The sequence below is a fragment of the Schistocerca americana genome, chromosome X (assembly GCF_021461395.2).
Source record: "Schistocerca americana isolate TAMUIC-IGC-003095 chromosome X, iqSchAmer2.1, whole genome shotgun sequence".
NCBI classification, from domain to species: domain Eukaryota; kingdom Metazoa; phylum Arthropoda; class Insecta; order Orthoptera; family Acrididae; genus Schistocerca; species Schistocerca americana.
Window position 1 is genome coordinate 574,773,518 of NC_060130.1, and position 20,523 is coordinate 574,794,040.

General features: G+C 39.5%; 1 protein-coding gene across 2 annotated transcripts in view; it reads right to left on the reverse strand.

The window, feature by feature from the left end:
* The window catches only part of LOC124555244 (tolloid-like protein 1), a 584,842-nt gene that overhangs the window by 90,145 nt on the left and 474,174 nt on the right, over window positions 1-20,523 (reverse strand). The window contains exons 12-13 of one of the 2 annotated variants that reach the window (XM_047129104.1): window positions 18,346-18,506; window positions 7,848-7,856 (exon numbers count right to left, since the gene is read on the reverse strand). In XM_047129104.1, the coding sequence (XP_046985060.1) occupies window positions 7,848-7,856; window positions 18,346-18,506 (170 nt within the window). The remainder of the gene's footprint in view (window positions 1-7,847; window positions 7,857-18,345; window positions 18,507-20,523) is intronic. The other variant, XM_047129105.1, reaches the window with a different exon arrangement.

Consider the following 20,523-nt stretch of genomic DNA (forward strand, 5'->3'; position numbering starts at 1 on the left):
GGGTCTATATCTGCTCCTGGATATGCCTCACAATCCAGTATTTGATTTTGGAATCTTTGTCTGACAATGTGTAAGCTTACTGGGATCTTTGTGTATTTCAAGTCCTTTTTCAAGTATACTTCCTTTGACTGTGATTTTTGAACAGTGTATTTGCTATTACTAGCTGAAAGTTATTGTCGCACTCAATTAGTCTTGCCACTCTCTCATTCCTACCACTGAGCCCATATTCTTCTATAATTCTGTCTTCTATTGTACAGAAATACCCATTCAATATCCTCAAATACTTTCTGCACCTCTTCATCTTCTGCTTGTAATATCGACATGAATTACTGAAATACTGTTATTTGCAGTGGTTTCCTGTTGATTTTGATGAGAAAAATCATACCACTTAACTACTCACAGTATCTCAAGCTCTGTACTAGATTTCTGTTCATCATGAATCATACTCCTGTTGCACCATTTTCTGCTACTCTTGATACTGCCCTATATTCTGGAATGAATTTTCACTCTGCAGCAGAGTGTGCACTACTATGAAACATCCTGGCAGATTAAAACTGCATGGAAGACTGAAACTGAAACCTGGGACCTTTGCATTCTATGAGCAAGTGCTCTCTCAACTGAGCTATCCAAGTGCAACTCATGAGCCACCTGCACACTCTAGTCATCTCCTCTCCCACCTTAAAAACTTCACAGAAGTTCTCTTGCATACTTTGTGGGATTAGCACTCCTGCAAGAAAGCACACTGCTGGTATTTGGCTTTACCATAGAATGGGGATGGTTTCCAGAATGAACTTTCTTTCTGCACTGGAATGTGGGCTGATTTGAAATATCCTTACTGCTTAAAACTGTGTGCTAAACTGGAACTCAAAGCTGTGTCCTTTTCCTTTCACAGCCAAGACTCTACTTAATAAGGTATCCAAGTGTGACTCACTATCTGCCTGCAAAGCTTTATTTCTGACAGCACCTCATCTCCCACCTTCCAAACTTCACAGAAGTTCTCCTGCATACGTTTCAGGTCTGTTACTCCTGGAAAAAAGGATAATGCAGAGATGTGCCTTAGCCACAGACTAAGGAATTGATTACACAATGAATTTTCTCTCTGCAGTGGAATGTGCACTGATCTGAAATATCCTACCAGCTTAAAACTGTGTGCCACACTGGGAGTCAAACTTGGGACCTTTCATGGGGAAATACTCTACGGACTGAGCTTTGCAAGCAATGCTCATGACCAAATCTCTCAGCATCGCTTCCAGCAGTAACTCGTATCCTACCTTGCAAACTTCAAAGAAGTTCTCCTGCATACATTGTGGGACTAGCACTCGTGGAAGAAAGTATACTGTGGAGACATGGTTTAGCCACAGCATAGGGGATTGTTTCCAGAATGAATCTGCTTTCTGCATCAGAGTGTGCACTGATCTGAAATATCCTGTAGATTAAAACTGCCTCCTATTAGGGGCATTTTTCAACACCAAGGGCAATAGGTTGCCCCAAACCTCTATCTACACCTCTTTCCTCTTTGATAAAGAGATTGGCAGAAAAATGGTGACTCCTTATCTCAGAGGTCTTCAATGCCAATTGCTGAAAATTTTTATTCAAAATTTAAATAGTGGTAGGGATTCAACATTTGACCCAAGAAGTTTGGATTGCTAGCCAAAACTTCTACACCTAGACCATGGTGACTTAACAGTGTTCATATGTGTTGTGTTTATTTGGGAAAAAAACTTTAGATATAGAGAGCGTTCATAATTTCTTAAAGGCATGAAACGAATCAGTCTTGATGAAAATATCTCCCGTAATTAAATCATTCTAAAAGAACCAGATTGTCAGTTAAAGATTAGGTCAATGATTTCCCTTAGTTTGAAAGTAAAGATTTATGTTAGACATGTCTGTATATTATTAACATGACTTTTCAATGTATACTTGGAAATAACAGTCAAACAAGCTTCAAATAATATACACTGATCAGCCAGAATATTATGAATCATGACCTGCTATTGACATAAACCCATCCAGGCAATAGCAGTGTCACCTGACAAGGAATAGCTGCTAGTCGGACACACAATGGTGCATGTAGTATCAGTGAGTGGGCTGTCCATGTGCAGAACAGGTAAGGCACGTGATATATTTGAGATCTACTGAGGGCAGATTGTGATGTTCCAGAGGCTAAGGAAGAGCTTTTTGGAAACTGCACAACTTGTTGGCTGTTTGAGGAGTGCTGAGGTGAGTGTCTTCAACACAAGCTGAAACCACATCCAGACATCATAGGGTTGGGTGGCACCCCTCATTACAGATGTTGGATGGCATAGGCTAGGCAGACTGGCAAAACAGAACAGGCAGTGAACTGTGGTGGAACTAACATCATGCTTCAATGCTGGGCAGAGTACAAGTATCTCTGAACACACAGTGCATTGAACACTCCTAACAATGGGCCTCAGCAGCCGACCAATTAATATCATGACATCAGCAACTACGACTGAAATGGGCACTTGACCATCAGTGCTGGACGTTGGCACAGTGGCAGAGCATTGTATGGTGTGATGAATCCTGATACCTTCTTCATCATGCTGATGGGAGGTGTGAATCAGTTGTCTTCCAGGAGAACAGCTCCTTGACACCTGTATTTCAGGATGGAGACAAGCTGGCGACAACTCCATTATGCTCTGGGGAACATTCATGTGAGCATCCATGGGTCCAGTGGAGCTCATGCAAGACACCATGATGGCCAAGGACTATCGTATACTGGTTGCAAACCACGTACACTCCTTCATGAAGACCATGTTTCCTAATAGCAGTGGCATTTTTCAGCAAGAGAATGCATTATGTCACAAGGCCAGGAGAGTGATGGAGTGGTTCGAGGAGCACAGTGGCAAGTTCCAGTTGATGTGCTAGCCCCCCAACTGACCAGATCTGAACCCAATTGAACACATCTGGGATGTGATTGAATGTGGCGTCAGAGCTCATTGCCACTCACCCCAGAATTTATGCGAATCAGGTGACTTGTGTGTGCAAATGTGGTGCCAACTTCTTCCAGCAACCTACCAAGGCCTCATTGCTTCCATGCATTGATGCATCACTACTATAATACAAGTCTAACGTTGGCATACTAGCTATTAGATAGGTGGTCATAATATTCTGGTAGATCGTGTATAAATAAGCATTAAATTGTGTGATTCATAATAAACTGAGAAATGGCTATGACATAATTGTGATGCTCATTATGAAGATCACTATGGCTGACACTGAGACCCAAATGTAAATTGCTTAAAAACAAAGTCGTGGCAATCTGTAAAGAACCTCTTAAAATGGAACACTTTAAAGTAAGTGAAATACAGCTTGAAGAGTAGACAAAATGGTACACTTTGGTTGTAGCCTTCTGATAGTGTAGATCAAAACATGAGTCAAGGTTGCAAAAACCTCCTATTTCTTTCTTAAAAACGAAATAAAACCTCCATTTAAGTTAAGGTCTTATGATGTTGGTGTACAAGAAACCATCAGTTCACCAATGACATGTTAAATCTAAAAACTGTAAGAAATTACCAATTGGTGTCTTATGTTAGCTCTCACAGGCATTTAACTGTGTGGATCACAAGACTTTCTTAGAGAAGTCATGGTTAAAACTTACCTTGATAACAGGAGATTGTATTATGCTATTATCCTAATAGCATGTTGGTATCTGATGAACCCTGAGTGTGGCATATTACCACTTAGAGTTCCTGAGAATTCTGTGCTTGGGCCTTAGCTGTTCATGATATGTGTCAACAATCTGCCTCAGTCCATTAGAAAAATATGTAATTTCACAATGTCTGCTGATCATATTAGTTTTGTGATGGATAATACATTATCTATAAGTCAGCACACTTTGGCTCTTTGCATTCAGTAACAATATAAAAGAAGCCCCACACTACATAAAAGAGCAGCTAGAATCAAGTGTGGAGTACTGTCACATACCTCAAACTGTAATCTTTCAAAAAACAGTTGGTATAGTGACTACAGTATCTCAGCATATATTCTCTGCAGCACATTTTGTTGTAGAAGAATTTTATCAGGAAATAAATAAATCTTTTTGAAGCTCTCATGTGCACATGGAATTAAAATAAAAAGTTAAATGTTGTATGGAAGTTCCTATTAGTAATTTCTTTATTTTATATATTTTCTTAGCTAACACTGCATCACTTGCACTGATAACCTTCTGTATCAATATATATTTTAATTTATTTAAAGAAAAACACGAAGTACAACATATCTTGTATGTCTTTTTGCTCGGTACTACTGTATTGTTACAATTCTTGAACGTGTTATTATTGGTATGCTATGTATTGATGTTCATATTCTGTGTATTTTCTTATACCCTGTCCAAATGATGTGCTTGTATGCATGGACTTACAGAACTAATTTATCATAAATAAGAAGTTGAACAAAATTAATAATAAAACAAATAATGAGAAAACAGACAAAGTATAAAAGGGAAACCCATTTAGCTTTCACTGATTTTATTAGGACATTCAGTGTTTGATAGAAAGAAAGTGTAGAGTATCATGAGGAAAAGCGGATATCCACAACACATAATAAATGTTTTACAAAATCTGTTCAAACAAACAACTGTAATTTTTCATATAAATGACACTCTAACATATCCTATAAGCCATAAGCAAAGGAGTAAGACAATGGCTGCAGCATTTCACCCACACATTTTAACATTTATTCACATGATACAGTTCAGATATGGAAAGAGGATTATAATGGAGGGGTTCAGATTAACAGTAATTCCAAGTTAAAAGTGTATTTTATATGGAGATGATGCCACACTGCTGGCAGATAATGAAATTTACCTTCAAAGGGGAATACAGTTATTAGGTAAGATATATGAAGATAGTTTCAGAAAAAAAGACAAAATCAGTGACCTTCAAAGGGAAATAGCTTGCATGTACAAGAACTGTGATTAACAATAGAACAATAGAACATGTCAAAGATTTCAATTATTTATGTTGTGATATCACAAATGAATATTATGAAGACATAGAGAAGAAATCAGCAACGTTGGGGAACATATGAGGAACAAAAACAGAATTTAAAAAAAATAAAAAATAAATAAAAAAAAGAAAGAAAAATAAAATAAAATGAGAAAATAAATACGATTGAAATTTTATAAGACAATGGCAGTTCCAAACCTCATGTACTGAAGTGAATAATGGTTTATAAGTAAATGTCAAGAAAATTGCATACAAGCAATGGACATGAGTTTTCTAAGAGCAGTAAATGTGTGCACAAGAGCTGACAGATTTCAAAATTCATAAATTAGAGAAGAAATGAATACATTTAACATCCTCAACAAAATACAAAAGAATATATGACAAACTGGAATGAACATCTCAAAAGAATGGGTGGAGAAAGATTACCTTTCCAGTTGGGAGAGGCAGTCAAGGAAGATTGAGGAAGCAGTCGATGCCATAACAGGCAAAGCAGAAAAAAAGGGCCTAATCAAAAAATGGTTCAAATGGCTCTGAGCACTATGGGATTCAACTGCTGAGGTCATTAGTCCCCTAGAACTTAGAACTAGTTAAACCTAACTAACCTAAAGACATCACAAACATCCATGCCCGAGGCAGGATTCGAACCTGCGACCATAGCGGCCTTTCGGTTCCAGACTGCAGCGCCTTTAACTGCACGGCCACTTCGGCCGGCCAAAGGGCCTAATCCTTGAAATAAAGTGAAGGTGATGACCATAAAATGAATAAATATTTTTCTTAAAATACCTAAGAACTTGTAATTATATCCAGCTACATTCTGACTTTTTCTCTTTCTTACTGTATATACATGTTTACATTTATAAGTTATGTATGTTATCTAAAATGAGTGTTGTAATTCAGTCAGATTATTTATAAATAATGTTCAGAACTAACAGCTGAAATTATTATGCAAATGTCATTACACAAAAGGACTATTTACACTTGAAAATCTTCTGGGTCTTTGTGTGGCATTCAAAATGAAACTAAAACATTTGTCATTTACCTTCCCTTATATAAACTATTAAGTAGAGTAGTTGTGGCACTGTGGGAAGTAAGGGAAGTGCATGTACAGCATGTACTCATGACTATAAAAGAGAAACACAAACTGTGAAATGAGTGAGCGCCATTTTTGACAGTGGTGCCATCTAATAGCAGCAATGGTGAGTTGTAATTGTGTAAAGCGGACAATGTTTTCACATTTAAATCCCCAGTGTGAGAAATCTCATTTTTGTATCACAAGACATTTAATAGTTTCACTAAGTTCAGTTTTTACCCCATCAAAGAATACAAAAACAGAAAATTTGAAGAACCTCAACATGCACTAGAGGTGTTAAAATTTGAAAGGAAGCTCTCTGAAGAGGATGAAGAAGTATCAAGTGTGTTGGCCATTTGGATAAGTTACAAAATTGCACTACCCTTAGCAAAGTTCTTGATTCCTTTTACAGATGGTGATTAAATAAATGAATACTTTGTAGTTGCAGCTAAACATTTATATCAATTTCAGGTAGAATAGTTTTCTGTGGTGTCAGTATCAAACATGACAATCGTATGTCCCACATGTGTCATGGTAGATGATGTTTAGTGGTTGCTTGCAAAATCTTTGTAAAGAGTTTGTTACATATTCTTTAGTGCTCTATGAAAGAGCAGATACCATTGGCTTGCAGCTGAATGTGACATTCTTAGTAACACTGAATAAAGTGTAGGAAATGTAGGTTTGTCATGGAAATTACACATTTATGTGTCTACAAACAGAGCACCCATCATATTGAAGGATAAATCAGGATTTGTAGTACAAACAAATGAGAAATTGAAGAAACTTCCAGTACATAATTTGTACTGATCTGCAGCTTGAAGAAACTGACCTGCAGTAAACCAGAGAATATAAAGGTACTACAGATTTTTAGAAGCATTTCCCTCAGGACTGATTTCCTCATTTACCTAAGTTTCTACATGACTTCCCACCTTATTCCCTGCATTGATAGAAGAGGTGCAGTGCTCATTACTCACAAGGCCTGTACTCAATGTCTGCTCATGGAGCACATATGCTGTGAAGCCCTGCATTAGAGCAAAAGATTTGTTTTCAATAGTGACTGCTATGAGCGAAGTCCTTCAATTTACCGATGAGAATTAACACCCATTACAATAAATTAATGAATTATCAAGTATGAAATGTAATATTTTAGATCTAAATAGATATGTACTCATCAAACAGAAGAAATTCTGTGTAGCTGGTTACCACAGAAAAAGGACTGCTAAGTTTTTTTGACACAATCCTACCATAAAATTAACAAACCCAAAGACACACACACACACACACACACACACACACACACACACACAGAGTCACAAGTACCCTTGTACCATTGTCCTTAATGCAATGAGGGACTGTAGTTGTAGGATACACTCTTGGATCTAGACTCACTGTAAAGTGTCTGTGCAATTCTTGCTCCCAAAGGAAAATATCCAAATAAAGCACTTATAACTTGTCTGACTGGTGCCTTTCAAGGTGAGAGTTAATGAAACTGAAGTAATGAACACCAAAAAAGTGTGTTAGTTCACTAGTAGACCTGATACTAGCAACCTGGTTTATATTCAAACATTTTGTTATTAGGACAGTGCTATTCAGATATATGTCTGGGAAAGCTTTTGTGATTAGTTTATTTGTTGATCTGTGAAAACTGAATTTTGAGACATGAAGCTTCATTAAGGGGCATCAAATCTGACAAGAACAAATAATAAATCCTTCAAGCTAAATGGTGTTCTCTTATTTATTGTAAGGGTGTTATAGTGTTACCTTCCAACTTTCCTAACATTCACTAAAGCATTGGAGAGTCAGCTTACCTGGAAGACCTGTAACAAATAACAATAACAATTAGTCCCTAAGAACTTCCAGACATAAAAACATTGTTCAAAGAAATCTAAATGTTCCATTGTGAAGACACTGAAAAATTAGATAAAGAGTGAGGAGAAGTTATGCCTTCTATCATGTTAATACTCTGTGTACACTGATTAATGTTTCCTTATTTTGATGTCAAAAGAAGGTGAATATATTTAATTAGTTTTATTAGCTTTCATCTGACAACTAGTATGTAGTTTCACAGTTCTACCACTAGGGCTTTATCGATCTTCTGCCATGTCAACATGTACAGGGTTTGACAAAAATATGGAAACACTGCAATAAATGCAGGTCTGGAGGCAAATGCAGATGCTAGCCAAGCCTGAAGGTTGTGCTGCTGTATTTGGCAATTAGTGGTGTCAGTGCAATACCCTGTACATGTTGCAAGTGTCAGTCATAGTCAGAACAGTGTTCTACGTAGCTGTGAGTGCATTGTGTGAGAGCTCATTGAATTGGAACATGAGCAACTGTTGGTTCTTGTGTGGTGGATGCTTCCATAACCAAGGGAACCAAAGTGTTATGTTTTTCAAGAGGCACCATAACAATGGCTTATACTGCATGCAGAGCAAGCAGGGAAACTTCCTCAGGCAAGTACAAGGTTGAAGAAAGTTTATACTGTGTCATCATGACAGATGGTCACTGGAGAGTTTTGTTATAAAAAACAAAGAGGAGGACAGCTCAAAAAGTCACTTTGGAACTGAATGTCACGTTTTTGAATCCTGTCAGTAACAAAACAACATGAATGGAATTTCAGAAGCAGTGAACTGAAGGGCAAACTTGATTTCCAAAACTATTCATCAATGATGCAAACACCCTTAACACAAAATCATGGTGCTGAAGTCATAAAATCCAGATTGTGGAGCAATGGTAGAATGTCATTTGGTTGACTGAGTCTTCTTTCTCCCCATTTTCAGCTTCTGGCTCAGTTTACATCCCAATAGTGAAACATGGTGGAGATTTGATGACGATTTGAACAGTCATATTATGGTATTCCATGGGCCTCATAGTTTCTCTGCAAGCTCACATTACTGCCAAGGATTATATGACTATTTTGGCTGCTCAAGTCCATCACATGGTCCAATGCTTTTCCTCAATAGTGATGCTGTGTTCTAATACAAGAGAGCTCCTACTCACACAGCTCACACTATCCACAACTCATTTTGTGAGCATGATGATTACTTGTTACATCTCCCCTGGCCTCCACAATCACCAGATCTCAATATAACTCAGCCCCTGTGGTTGGCTTTGGGGAGAATGGTACATGATCACTATCCACCTTCATCATCATTATCTGAACTTGCCAGTATTTTGCAGCACAAATGGCAAAGGATTCTCTTGAAAACCATACAGGACCTGTTGTTATCCATTGTGAGCAAAACAGAAGGTGTTTTGTATGCAAACAGGCTTTTTACACCCTAATAGGCACAGTAATTTGCTGTTTTGTGTGAATCCATAATTTTGTCCAACATCTGTATGCAAAGTCTATAAATGTGGTTAGTGTCTTGTGCACTTTGTCAGAGTCTAACCATTCTTATTTTCTCTCTTTTTTCTGCTTCACTTGCGATAATCTGATAGTTTTCTGGAAAGGTGAGGGTTGTGGTTAATCAGGAATGCATTGGTCAAGTTACCTTCCATTAGGAATGTGAATGCATTCAATGATTGTGATATGACTTTCAAAATGATGGAGCACACCAATCAGTCATCCTTTTCTTACGTGTGTTATTAAGTAAGTCTAGATTTTGGCTAGTGCCTAGCCATTAACAATGCATTATATCACAGTATCAATGCATGTCCTAGTACATCAGTACATACTAGGACATGCACTGATACTATGGTACAGTGCAATGATAATGGCTAGGCTCTAGCAGAAATCTACATTTGCTTATGATTTTGAAAGAACTGCATTGGATTGATTTATATGTCAAGAGATTGAGCTAATTTCCATTTTGAAACAAGTTGTAATAATATAGTCAAAACAGTGCCAAATTAAAACTGATGAGGGAAGAATCAACTATAAAAATTTGTTAATTAATTTTTTGTCACTCATATAATCAACAGCACTGAAAACACTATATCTCTCACAATTTCTACTTGTCTTTAATATTATTAGTTGAGGTTATCAGTATTTCCTCAGTACAGCCATCAATGTTGACACACTTGTTATTTTGTAATCATCTATGAATATACACTGAAGTGCCAAAGCAGTTGGTATAGGTATATGTATTCAAGTTCAGAGATATGTAAAGAAGCAGAATATGGCAGTATGGTCAGCAATGCCTATATAAGACAACAAGTGTCTGGTGCTGTTATTAGATTGGTTATTGCTGCTAGAAAGGCAGGTTAACAAGATTTAAGTGAGCTGGAACATGATGTTGTAGTCAGTGCACGAAAGATGGGACACAGCATCTCTGAGATAGGGATGAAGTGGGGATTTTCTCATACAACCATTTCACGAGTGTACCATGAATATTAGAAATAATGTAAAACATCATATCTCTGATATGGCTTTGCCCGGAAAAAAAGATCGTGCAAGAAAAGGACCAATGATGACTGAAGAGAATGTTCAATGTGACATAAGTGTAACCTTTCCGCAAATTGCTGCAGATTTCAATGCTGGACCATTATCAAGTGTCAGCGCATGAACCATTCAATGAATCAACATCAATATGGGCTCTTGGAGCTGAAGGTCTACTTGTACCTTGAACTGTTGCCTGGTCAAGCTAGTCTCATTTCAAATTGTATTGAGTGGATGGACATGTGCAGTTATGGAGACAACTTCATGTATCCAAGGACCCTGCATGTCAACTGGGGACTGTTCAAGCTGGTGGAGGCTCTGTAATGGTGTGGGGTGTGTGCAGTTGGAGTGAGATGGGACCCCTTGATATGTCTAAATACAACTCTGACAGGTGACGTATGCATAAGCATCCTGCCTGATCACCTGCATCCATTCATGTCCATTGTGCATTCCAATGGACTTGGGCAATTCCAGCAGAACAATGAGACATCCTGCATGTCCAGAGTTGCCACAGGGTGGCTCCAGGAACACTCTTCTGAGTTCCAACACTTCCACTGGCTGCCAAAGTCCCCAGACATGAGCTTACTCAGCATATCTGGGATGCCTTCCAATGTGTATTCAGAAGAGATCTCCACCCCCTTGTACTCTTACAGGTTTATGGACAGCCCTCCAGCCCTCCAGGATTCCCTCCAGCACTACTTCAGGTATTAGTTGAGTACATTGCATGTTGGGTTGCAGCACTTCTGCATGCTCACGGGGGCCTTACACAATATTAGACAGGCGTACCAGTTTCTTTGACTCTTCACTGTATGTTGTATTCACCTTGCACACATGTAAGTTATTTGAAAGGACACTAGTCAAAAATTAAATTGGGATGAAAAAGTTGAAAAGCACCCAAAAGCTGTTCTGCTTATAAATATTTTGTAGTAACTTTATACAAATTAAAACAGCATGTGGGAGCATAAGAGATGCAATTCAGGATGATGTAGCTGTACTATTTGAACATGAAATTCATATCACAGCACAAATACATCTCACAGCAGGTGGTACATTTGTTAGGGGTTGCAGTTATTGACTGCGGTCCATATTAGTATATTAGTATCATTGCCCCCCCCCCCCTCCCCCCGCACCCCCTCGAGTTGTGACCAGTGCTGAAGACGTGCTGTTTGACTCTTCCAAACAGTGTTGTATGTTCATTGATGTGCAAAATGATGATGTTGTAGAAAGTTTTCCTGTTGACTTTTGTCATATAGCCACAGTAACAGCTAAAGACCCAGTATTAAGTGTTGTTTTGCATTATGTCACTACGCAATGGCCTTTGTCTAAAAATCGGATTGAAGATCCATTGGTTCGTCATTTTTTTTGTGCACAGACAATGACAGTTTGTCCAACGTGGTGTCATCTTGCTCCATATGGAGAACAATCAGTCTCATGTTATTGTTCCACATTCTCTGCAGTCAGTTGTGCTACGACTTCTTCACCAAGGTTAGTGGGGTATTGTACAGACAAAACAGTTAGCTCACGGTCACTGTACCTGATTTGGAATTGATGCTTGTTCTGTGTGTGCAGAAAACCAATCCACACCACCGCAGAAATTTTTCTCTTGGCCTAAGGCAACTTTGCCATGGAATCACTTACATTTAGATTTTCCTGGTCCTATTTGGGATGCACGATAGTTGATTCTTGTTCATTCTCTTAGCGGTTTTTCATTTGTTGTTTGCATGACATGAACAACATTGTCTGCTACCATCAAAGCGTTGTCTTCTATATTTTGCATTGATGGATTGCCACAAGTGATTGTCACCAAAAATGGACCTCAATTTGTGTCTGCAGAGTTTGAAATCTTTTGTGAAGCTAATGGTATTCAGCATTTAACTTCATCAGTGTTCTCCCCTCAAACGAATGGAGCTGCTGAAAGATTTGTTCAGACATTTTAAGTCGCAAATTTCTAAACTGCATGACTCTCATTCTCATGAGGACGCTCTTTTGTTGTATTTATCTTCGTACCAATCACATCCACATGACATTTCTTTGCCAGCTGAATTGTTGCATGGTTGCCCTCACAGAACTCTGATGAATTTGTTGCATCCTCCGCACCTCATTTCTTGGCCACAGCAGACCCACAAATTCTTGCCAGATGATATTGTCTATTTTCGTCATTTCTGTGGCAATTGCCAATGGTTGAAATGGCACATACTTCACCATCTTGGCCACGCTATGTTTGTCTTATCAGGTCCATCTGGTGATGTGTGCAGGCATCAGAATCAGATGCGCCTCTTTAGTCATGGGGTCTCTGCCACTTGCCTTACGTTTCCAGTGTCGGTGCCAATGGGGCTGCCCCATGGGGACCTCTTCCTGGCTCTCTTCGTTCCTGGGTGCCAGTACCCATAGCTTCACCTTTCCCACATAATGACACACCAGTGTGGATGCCACGTCTCTCGCCGGAGTCACCTGCCGAGCCATCATCGCTGCAGCGACCAGATGACCATATGGATCAGGTGCCTTCGACTGCGATAACGCACAGTGAAATTCCAGTTACAACACTGTCCACCACCGTAGAACAGTCTGAACTTCCAGGTTTCCATTCTTTGTTGCTGGTTGGGTGCTCCAACCCGATGGAGGTCAACCCTTCGGTTCCTCCCATAGTCGTAGAAGCACAGACACCTCATGTTGACGTGCACCCAGGAGAAGGTTTCCAGGCATTTCCTATCTCCCCTCGGTCTCAATGGCAGGGTGCAGGTTGGCATGCCTCGCCTGCAGTCAGGCTCCCCACCCCTTCACCTAAATCAGCATAGGGTCCTCCACCCAGTGGCCATATTCAACGATCGTTTGCAGATTTGCTGGGGAGGAATGTGGTATCAACGTTTCATGCCACACTTGTTGGGGGTTGCAGTTATCGACCGCAGTCTGTATTAGTACCCATGAGTTATGACCAGCACCGCTAGTGCCGCTCCGTGGCTTGTGTCAAATTTCTAGCGAGCTTTTGTCCACTCTTGCTCGGGACGTCAAGTAGTAAAGCAGCATAGCCTTCAGCTGATAGGAAGCAACCTCTAACAAGGCATTTAGTAACATATGGCCTAAGTGAGACCTCAATAGCTGTCTGTTTATAATTATATGTATGCAACTAAGAAGAATCCTGTACAACCAGCTAAGTACAATATATATTATTTTTTACCAACGACTTCTAATTATTTTAGTCACTGCAGATCCAGACCATGCAGCCAGAAGCTTACTGACATTACTGACAAACCATCTGTGATTTATATGTTTCTATTTAGCATTGGCCACAAGTCAACATTGGTTATGACTTGCTCATCATCATCATAACAGTACAGCCTTTTATATGAAAATATTCAAGAATGCACTGTAAGTATTTGATTCACTGTTTAAGTATGTTAGTGTTGATGACTGTTTATGACCATGCTTACCACATATATAAGTGCAGCTTGGTTGCTTGTTATGAGTGAGAATTCTTAAAATATTAAGTACAAGTGAAATCACCAGAAAAATTGTCATAATCAGCAGAAAAACTTGCAGGTGAACGTTAGTATATATGAAATCACTGCTCATGTAAATCATAATCTGACATGTCACTATAATGGTAGCATTCAGTTAAAGAAAACAGTATATAAACATCTTGAAGTGGATGATGAATTGTGACAAAATCATGAAAAGGCAGATATCTTAACAAAAAGTGATCAAAGAAGAATGTGATATCTTGTCATGTTTTGGCATATAAAAGCAAAACCACCTATATTACATTGTTAGGAGATGGCAGGAGTTGTCAGAACAGTGTCAAGGAAGTGTAATTCACTTATGAAGAAGGTCAGTTACAAAACCTTCATTCAACACGTTCTTGAGAACTCTTTATCACTGTGTGACTTTTACCAAGTTTATTTAATGAAAGATGTAGAGAAAATTAAGAGAAAACTGTCCAGATCAACATATTTTTGTCTATTGTGTGCAACAGCGTCACAGAAGTGTTGAAAAAACTCAAATGAGAGATACTACAAAAAGGGAAATAAGCATTGTGGAGAATTCTGAGAGCTTTAAGTTCCAGTACAAGCAAAGGAAGGTATTTCTTTCACTAATTGTTTTTCCTTGCATAATGACTGAAATGGTAAACTAGAGAAATTCAGGTGTTCTCTGACATCTACAGACAAACTGTATTCCTGTCCACCAAGAATAGAACAGCAAGAGGGGATGGGGCAGGGAGTGATCCTGGCATGCTACGTACCTTCTCCATATACTGACTAGTAGATGTAGATAATAGTGAATGCATACACATAAATGATACTCTATTGTGTATCATATCCTAATATAGGTTCTACAGATCTTGAATCCAACAAACTGTGAGCCAAGTCAGTTCAAGATTTTTCCCAATCGGTGCACATTTTACTTTGTATATTGGCAATATTTGCTAAAATATTTCTCAAAAGGTGCAAGCCTAATTTGTAGCACACTGTTTCTTTTGAGACCTCACCTGGTCAGAAAGTGATAAAGGAGCAAATAAATCTTGTTCAATTCTGATTGCTGCCAGTAGTTGGCATCAGTGAACCGTAGTTAGAATTTGAAGTAGTCTGGTGGGCATTGCATCATGGTCACATTCAATGAGCTTTTGATTAAATGCCATAGCATGCAGTAAGACTTCTGCAGTTTTTGATTGACTTTATGAAAATAATTTCTCTTATTTGAGCCTCTGTTATTCATGCCTGACACAGATGTAACTCTTTTTTGAGAATCCCTTTGTTGTAACATCACACCGTCACTAATGAAAGTAATACAGTGGAACACATTTTATAAACCACAGAAACAACTGCAAAGTAAAGCCAAAAATATGAGGGTTGAAACATAAATAGTGGCAAATATTTATTTACAACTTACACAAAGCAGACAAGTGTTTCAAAGTTTTCCTGTCCTTGAGAGTAGTCACCAGCATTGTGTATAACCCCTTGCCAGCAATGTGGAAGTCGTAGGACACATTTAGCAGCATCTGATGTGTTGATACATCAAGTGAAGTGGTCTATTGCCAAACAAATCTCTGTAACAGTTCTGAAGTGAATTCCATAAAGTGGCTCCTTCATCTCAGGAATCAAGTGCCATCGATCGAGCAAATCAGTCACAAGTTGGTGCCACACGAGACCGGACAAGATGGGTGCATCCTGCAGAAAGTGTCACTGCTTCTTTCTCTAAGCTGTTCATTTTTGGAACACAGCCTGCAGTGCACCACAGTCCCAGGACTTAAGCCCTTGTGATTTCAACTTGATTCCTAAGATGAAGAAAGCACTTCTTGGCATTCATTTCAGAACTGTTACAGAGATTCAGGAAATAGACTGATCCTCTCAAACTATCAACAGAACTGGCTCTGCTAAAGCTGTCCTATGAGTCCCACATCACTGACAACTGGTTATACACAATTCTGGTGACTACTCTGAAGGACAGTAAAACTTTGAATTATTTATCTATTTTGTATAAGTTGTAAATAAATATTTGCCAATATTAAAGTTGCAATCCTCATATACACTCCTGGAAAAGGAAAAAAGAACACATTGACACCGGTGTGTCAGACCCATCATACTTGCTCCGGACACTGCGAGAGGGCTGTACAAGCAATGATCACACGCACGGCACAGCGGACACACCAGGAACCGCGGTGTTGATCGTCGAATGGCGCTAGCTGCGCAGCATTTGTACACCGCCACCGTCAGTGTCAGCCAGTTTGCCGTGGCATACGGAGCTCCATCGCAGTCTTTAACACTGGTAGCATGCTGCGACAGCGTGGACGTGAAACGTATGTGCAGTTGACGGACTTTGAGCGAGGGCGTATAGTGGGCATGCGGGAGGCCGGGTGGACGTGCCGCCGAATTGCTCAACACGTGGGGCGTGAGGTCTCCACAGTACATCGATGTTGTCGCCAGTGGTCGGCGGAAGGTGCACGTGCCCGTCGACCTGGGACCGGACCGCAGCGACGCACGGATGCACGCCAAGACCGTAGGATCCTACGCAGTGCCGTAGGGGACCGCACCGCTACTTCCCAGCAAATTAGGGACACTGTTGCTCCTGGGGTATCGGCGAGGACCATTCGCAACCGTCCCCATGAAGCTGGGCTACGGTCCCGCACACCGTTAGGCCATCTTCCGCTCACGCCCCAACATCGTGCAGCCCGCCTCCAGTGGTGTCGCGACAGGCGTGAATGGAGGGACGAATGGAGACGTGTCGTCTTCAGCGATGAGAGTCGCTTCTGCCTTGGTGCCAATGATGGTCGTATGCGTGTTTGGCGCCGTGCAGGTGAGCGCCACAATCAGGACTGCATACGACCGAGGCACACAGGGCCAACACCCGGCATCATGGTGTGGGGAGCGATCTCCTACACTGGCCGTACACCACTGGTGATCGTCGAGGGGACACTGAATAGTGCACGGTACATCCAAACCGTCATCAAACCCATCGTTCTACCATTCCTAGACAGGCAAGGGAACTTGCTGTTCCAACAGGACAATGCGCGTCCGCATGTATCCCGTGCCACCCAACGTGCTCTAGAAGGTGTAATTCAACTACCCTGGCCAGCAAGATCTCCGGATCTGTCCCCCATTGAGCATGTTTGGGACTGGATGAAGCGTCGTCTCACGCGGTCTGCACGTCCAGCACGAACGCTGGTCCAACTGAGGCGCCAGGTGGAAATGGCATGGCAAGCCGTTCCACAGGACTACATCCAGCATCTCTACGATCGTCTCCATGGGAGAATAGCAGCCTGCATTGCTGCAAAAGGTGGATATACGCTGAACTAGTGCCGACATTGTGCATGCTCTGTTGCCTGTGTCTATGTGCCTGTGGTTCTGTCAGTGTGATCATGTGATGTATCTGACCCCAGGAATGTGTCAATAAAGTTTCCCCTTCCTGGGACAATGAATTCACAGTGTTCTTACTTCAATTTCCAGGAGTGTATAAAAGCAATGGGCACATTTTAATCTATTTTAATTGTTGAAAAGTAGTAATAACAACTGCAAGGTTTAATTTGGAACTCATAATGTTCATAGAATGGTGTGGTTACTCTGTGGAATTCATCAAAGCTATTATTTCAAAGATATGCAGTTAACTTAACTTTTAGTCCTATGACGTATCCTTGCTTACAGCGTTAATTTCACCCCTCATAATGTTTTGAGAGGTAATAACTAAAAGTCACATTGAATGTCAGTACTTTGAATATCTCTTTCAGTGAACAGAAAGACAATGAGAAGTAGGTGGGCACATAGACAAGAACAATTATCAGCTGAGGTTTAGAGTAAGTCCTTTTTCAGAGAGGTTGACAGACCCCACACAGATTGCACATTCACACACTGTCACTCATTCTCCTCATGACCCAGTCATGCTTTTTTATGTGCTTTACTGTTGCTCATTGTCTGTTCTGTCCAGCAAGTTCTAGTATATCAAAATACAAACATTTTTGTTCAGTTCTTGATTTTGAATTGTCTCATTCATGTTTTACATCCATTCAGATTTCATATTGGTATTAAAGTGTCTGAGGAACACATTTTATAGTTCAGAGGAAGGCAAGGGTACACCATCTCAAAACAGACCACGACTATCATTGTAGATACTGGTGCTGTAATGTTAAACCATCCTCCAGGTTTCTTTTTGTTATGCACACAAACTGACAGTTGAAAAGAGTAATATATTGAGAAATGGAGAAGTAAGATGTTGGATAGTAAGTGGACTATCTAATATGCTCATAGGTAGGGCAATTTAAGAATAAGCTCAGAAAAGATCCACCAAAATAAATGTAAATTTTTGAAATAGCAGTTTCTGCTTCTGTAAAACATTCAGCAGTTAATGTATCATTAGTTTTATACAAAATTTATTGAATCAATGAACGAAAATGTAATTATTGTTTTATGTGGCTGTGAAATTGGCTGTAGTTGTTTACTTACATTGTTCCCTTCAAGATCAAAGTGTGTGAAGTTCAAAGTAATACGGTATTGTGGAGGGGCAATAATTTCCCATATGCAGTTCTTGTTACTTGGATATAATTCTGGGAATGATGGACTAGATATTGTGCCATTTGATGACTCAAACAAGCCTCCACAAGCATCTGAAATGAATTTTGATAGTAAAATCATTGCATTTAACTATTACTTGATAATAAACAAACAATTTCAATGATTAATTACAGAAAGTAGGTAAATTGTGTGAAGAAAAGCAAATATATAAAGATTCTAGGAAATTGGTGTGAAACATACAATATTTAATATGAAAGTGGGACATACATCTTTTTAAAAAATCAGATTTACTCCATAATCTAAGTCATCTTCATTCTCCCTTTATCCAGCATTAGGCTGGGTTGAGACATTTAAGGTACTTTTCCACTTTCACTTGTTTTTCACAGTTCTTCTTCTACAGCTGTTTTCTTCCCATCCATATACCTTCTTCTTAAACTGGTGTTAACTTAATCAATTCATCTTGCTTTGAATCTTCCTCTTGCCCTCAAACCTGGCTCCCAACATTCATTTTGATAGCCTCCGTTTTCCACTCACTTTACATGTCCAAACCATTTTAATATATTTTTCTCAATTCCTGCATTCAACTTTTAACTCCAGTTTCCATCCCAACATCCTCATTTCTCACTTTGTATCTCCTTGTTTTCCCTAACCTACTTCTTAAGAATTTCATTTCACTGATTTCGATTCTACTCTTCTCTCTTCTTGTTATTGTCCAGGTCTCTGAATGCATATGTCTTCATTGGCACATCCCTTCCCCAGACTGAGCCCTCACACACAGGTAGAATGCATTGTTATGTTGTACCATTTTGATAATTTTTACCCCCATCCTTGCATTCTGCATTAACAAAGTACAAAAATATTTAAGGTTGCCTACAGCTCTGATTTCCTGTCCTTTAATATTAATTTGTTCTCTCCCTTCTGTCTCTCCTGCTTCTCCACACAGCACTACACACCACACTTTATGACATTGCATTAAGTATTTATAGTTTAAAGATTAATTATCTAGAAACAGCATATCTTGCTAATGATGTGGATGAACTATGCATACTGGGGGGAGGGGGGATGGGGGGATCCATTTTGGAAAAAGAAGGAAAAGACTTATAACTTAATAAATGAATTATTAATGGAAGCATGGTTAATTGGATGATCAGTTCAATCTTATGGACCAGAAATGTGATGAACAGAACAAAAATACTCACAGTCAAGTCACTACTAGAGAGTATACTGCTGTATGGATTAGAGACCAGAACAATTAATCAGAGACAAGCTGAAAACATTATACATGTATTTCTGCAGTAGGTCACCAAGAATTTCGGGGAGAGATCATGTAAGGAATGCTGAACTGATAAAGGTAATAGAAGTGGAAGAAGGTGTAAGTGATGCAGTGGATCAAAGACAATTACGTTGTTACAGAACTGTATGAAGAATAGAGGAAACAAGAATACCAAAACCAAAACTGGGGTGGGAAATTGAAGAAGGAAGAATAAGATGATGACCAATGACTATCTGGGTTTAAAATTTACAGATGACAATGAGAATACTTGTTGCACAAGAAGAGGAAGACAAAACAAACAACCTGGAGGAACACATTGAAGAGATAGTTTGAGTATGAGATGCATTCAATAAGTAATGCAACACTTTTTTTTTCTTGGCCAATTTCAGTTGAAAAATGTGGAATCTGTTTGGGACATTGTGGAATAGCACTGCTTCAACCCCTATAGTTTCATTAATTTCTGATTGGTGGCAACACCGCACGTAGCACTCAAAATGGTATATGTGATGGAGGTGCATTACAAGCAGAGAACTGTCGCTGAATTTCTTTTGGCAGAAAACTACAGCATCACAGATATTCATAGCTGTTTGCAGAATGTCTACAGAAACCTGGAAAAAAAGAAAAAGAATTTGGTGAGTCATTGAGTGAGGCGTCTGTCACCATTGTAACAAGAACCTGTTCGATCTCCAATGTACTGGTGAGCTGCACACAGCTGTGACTCCTGCAAATTTGGAATGTGCAGACACTCTCATTTAAGGTGATTGCTAGAACACAATCAAACATCTCAGTGCTCAACTGGATGTCTCTGCTGGTAGTGCATACAATCATTCACAAGA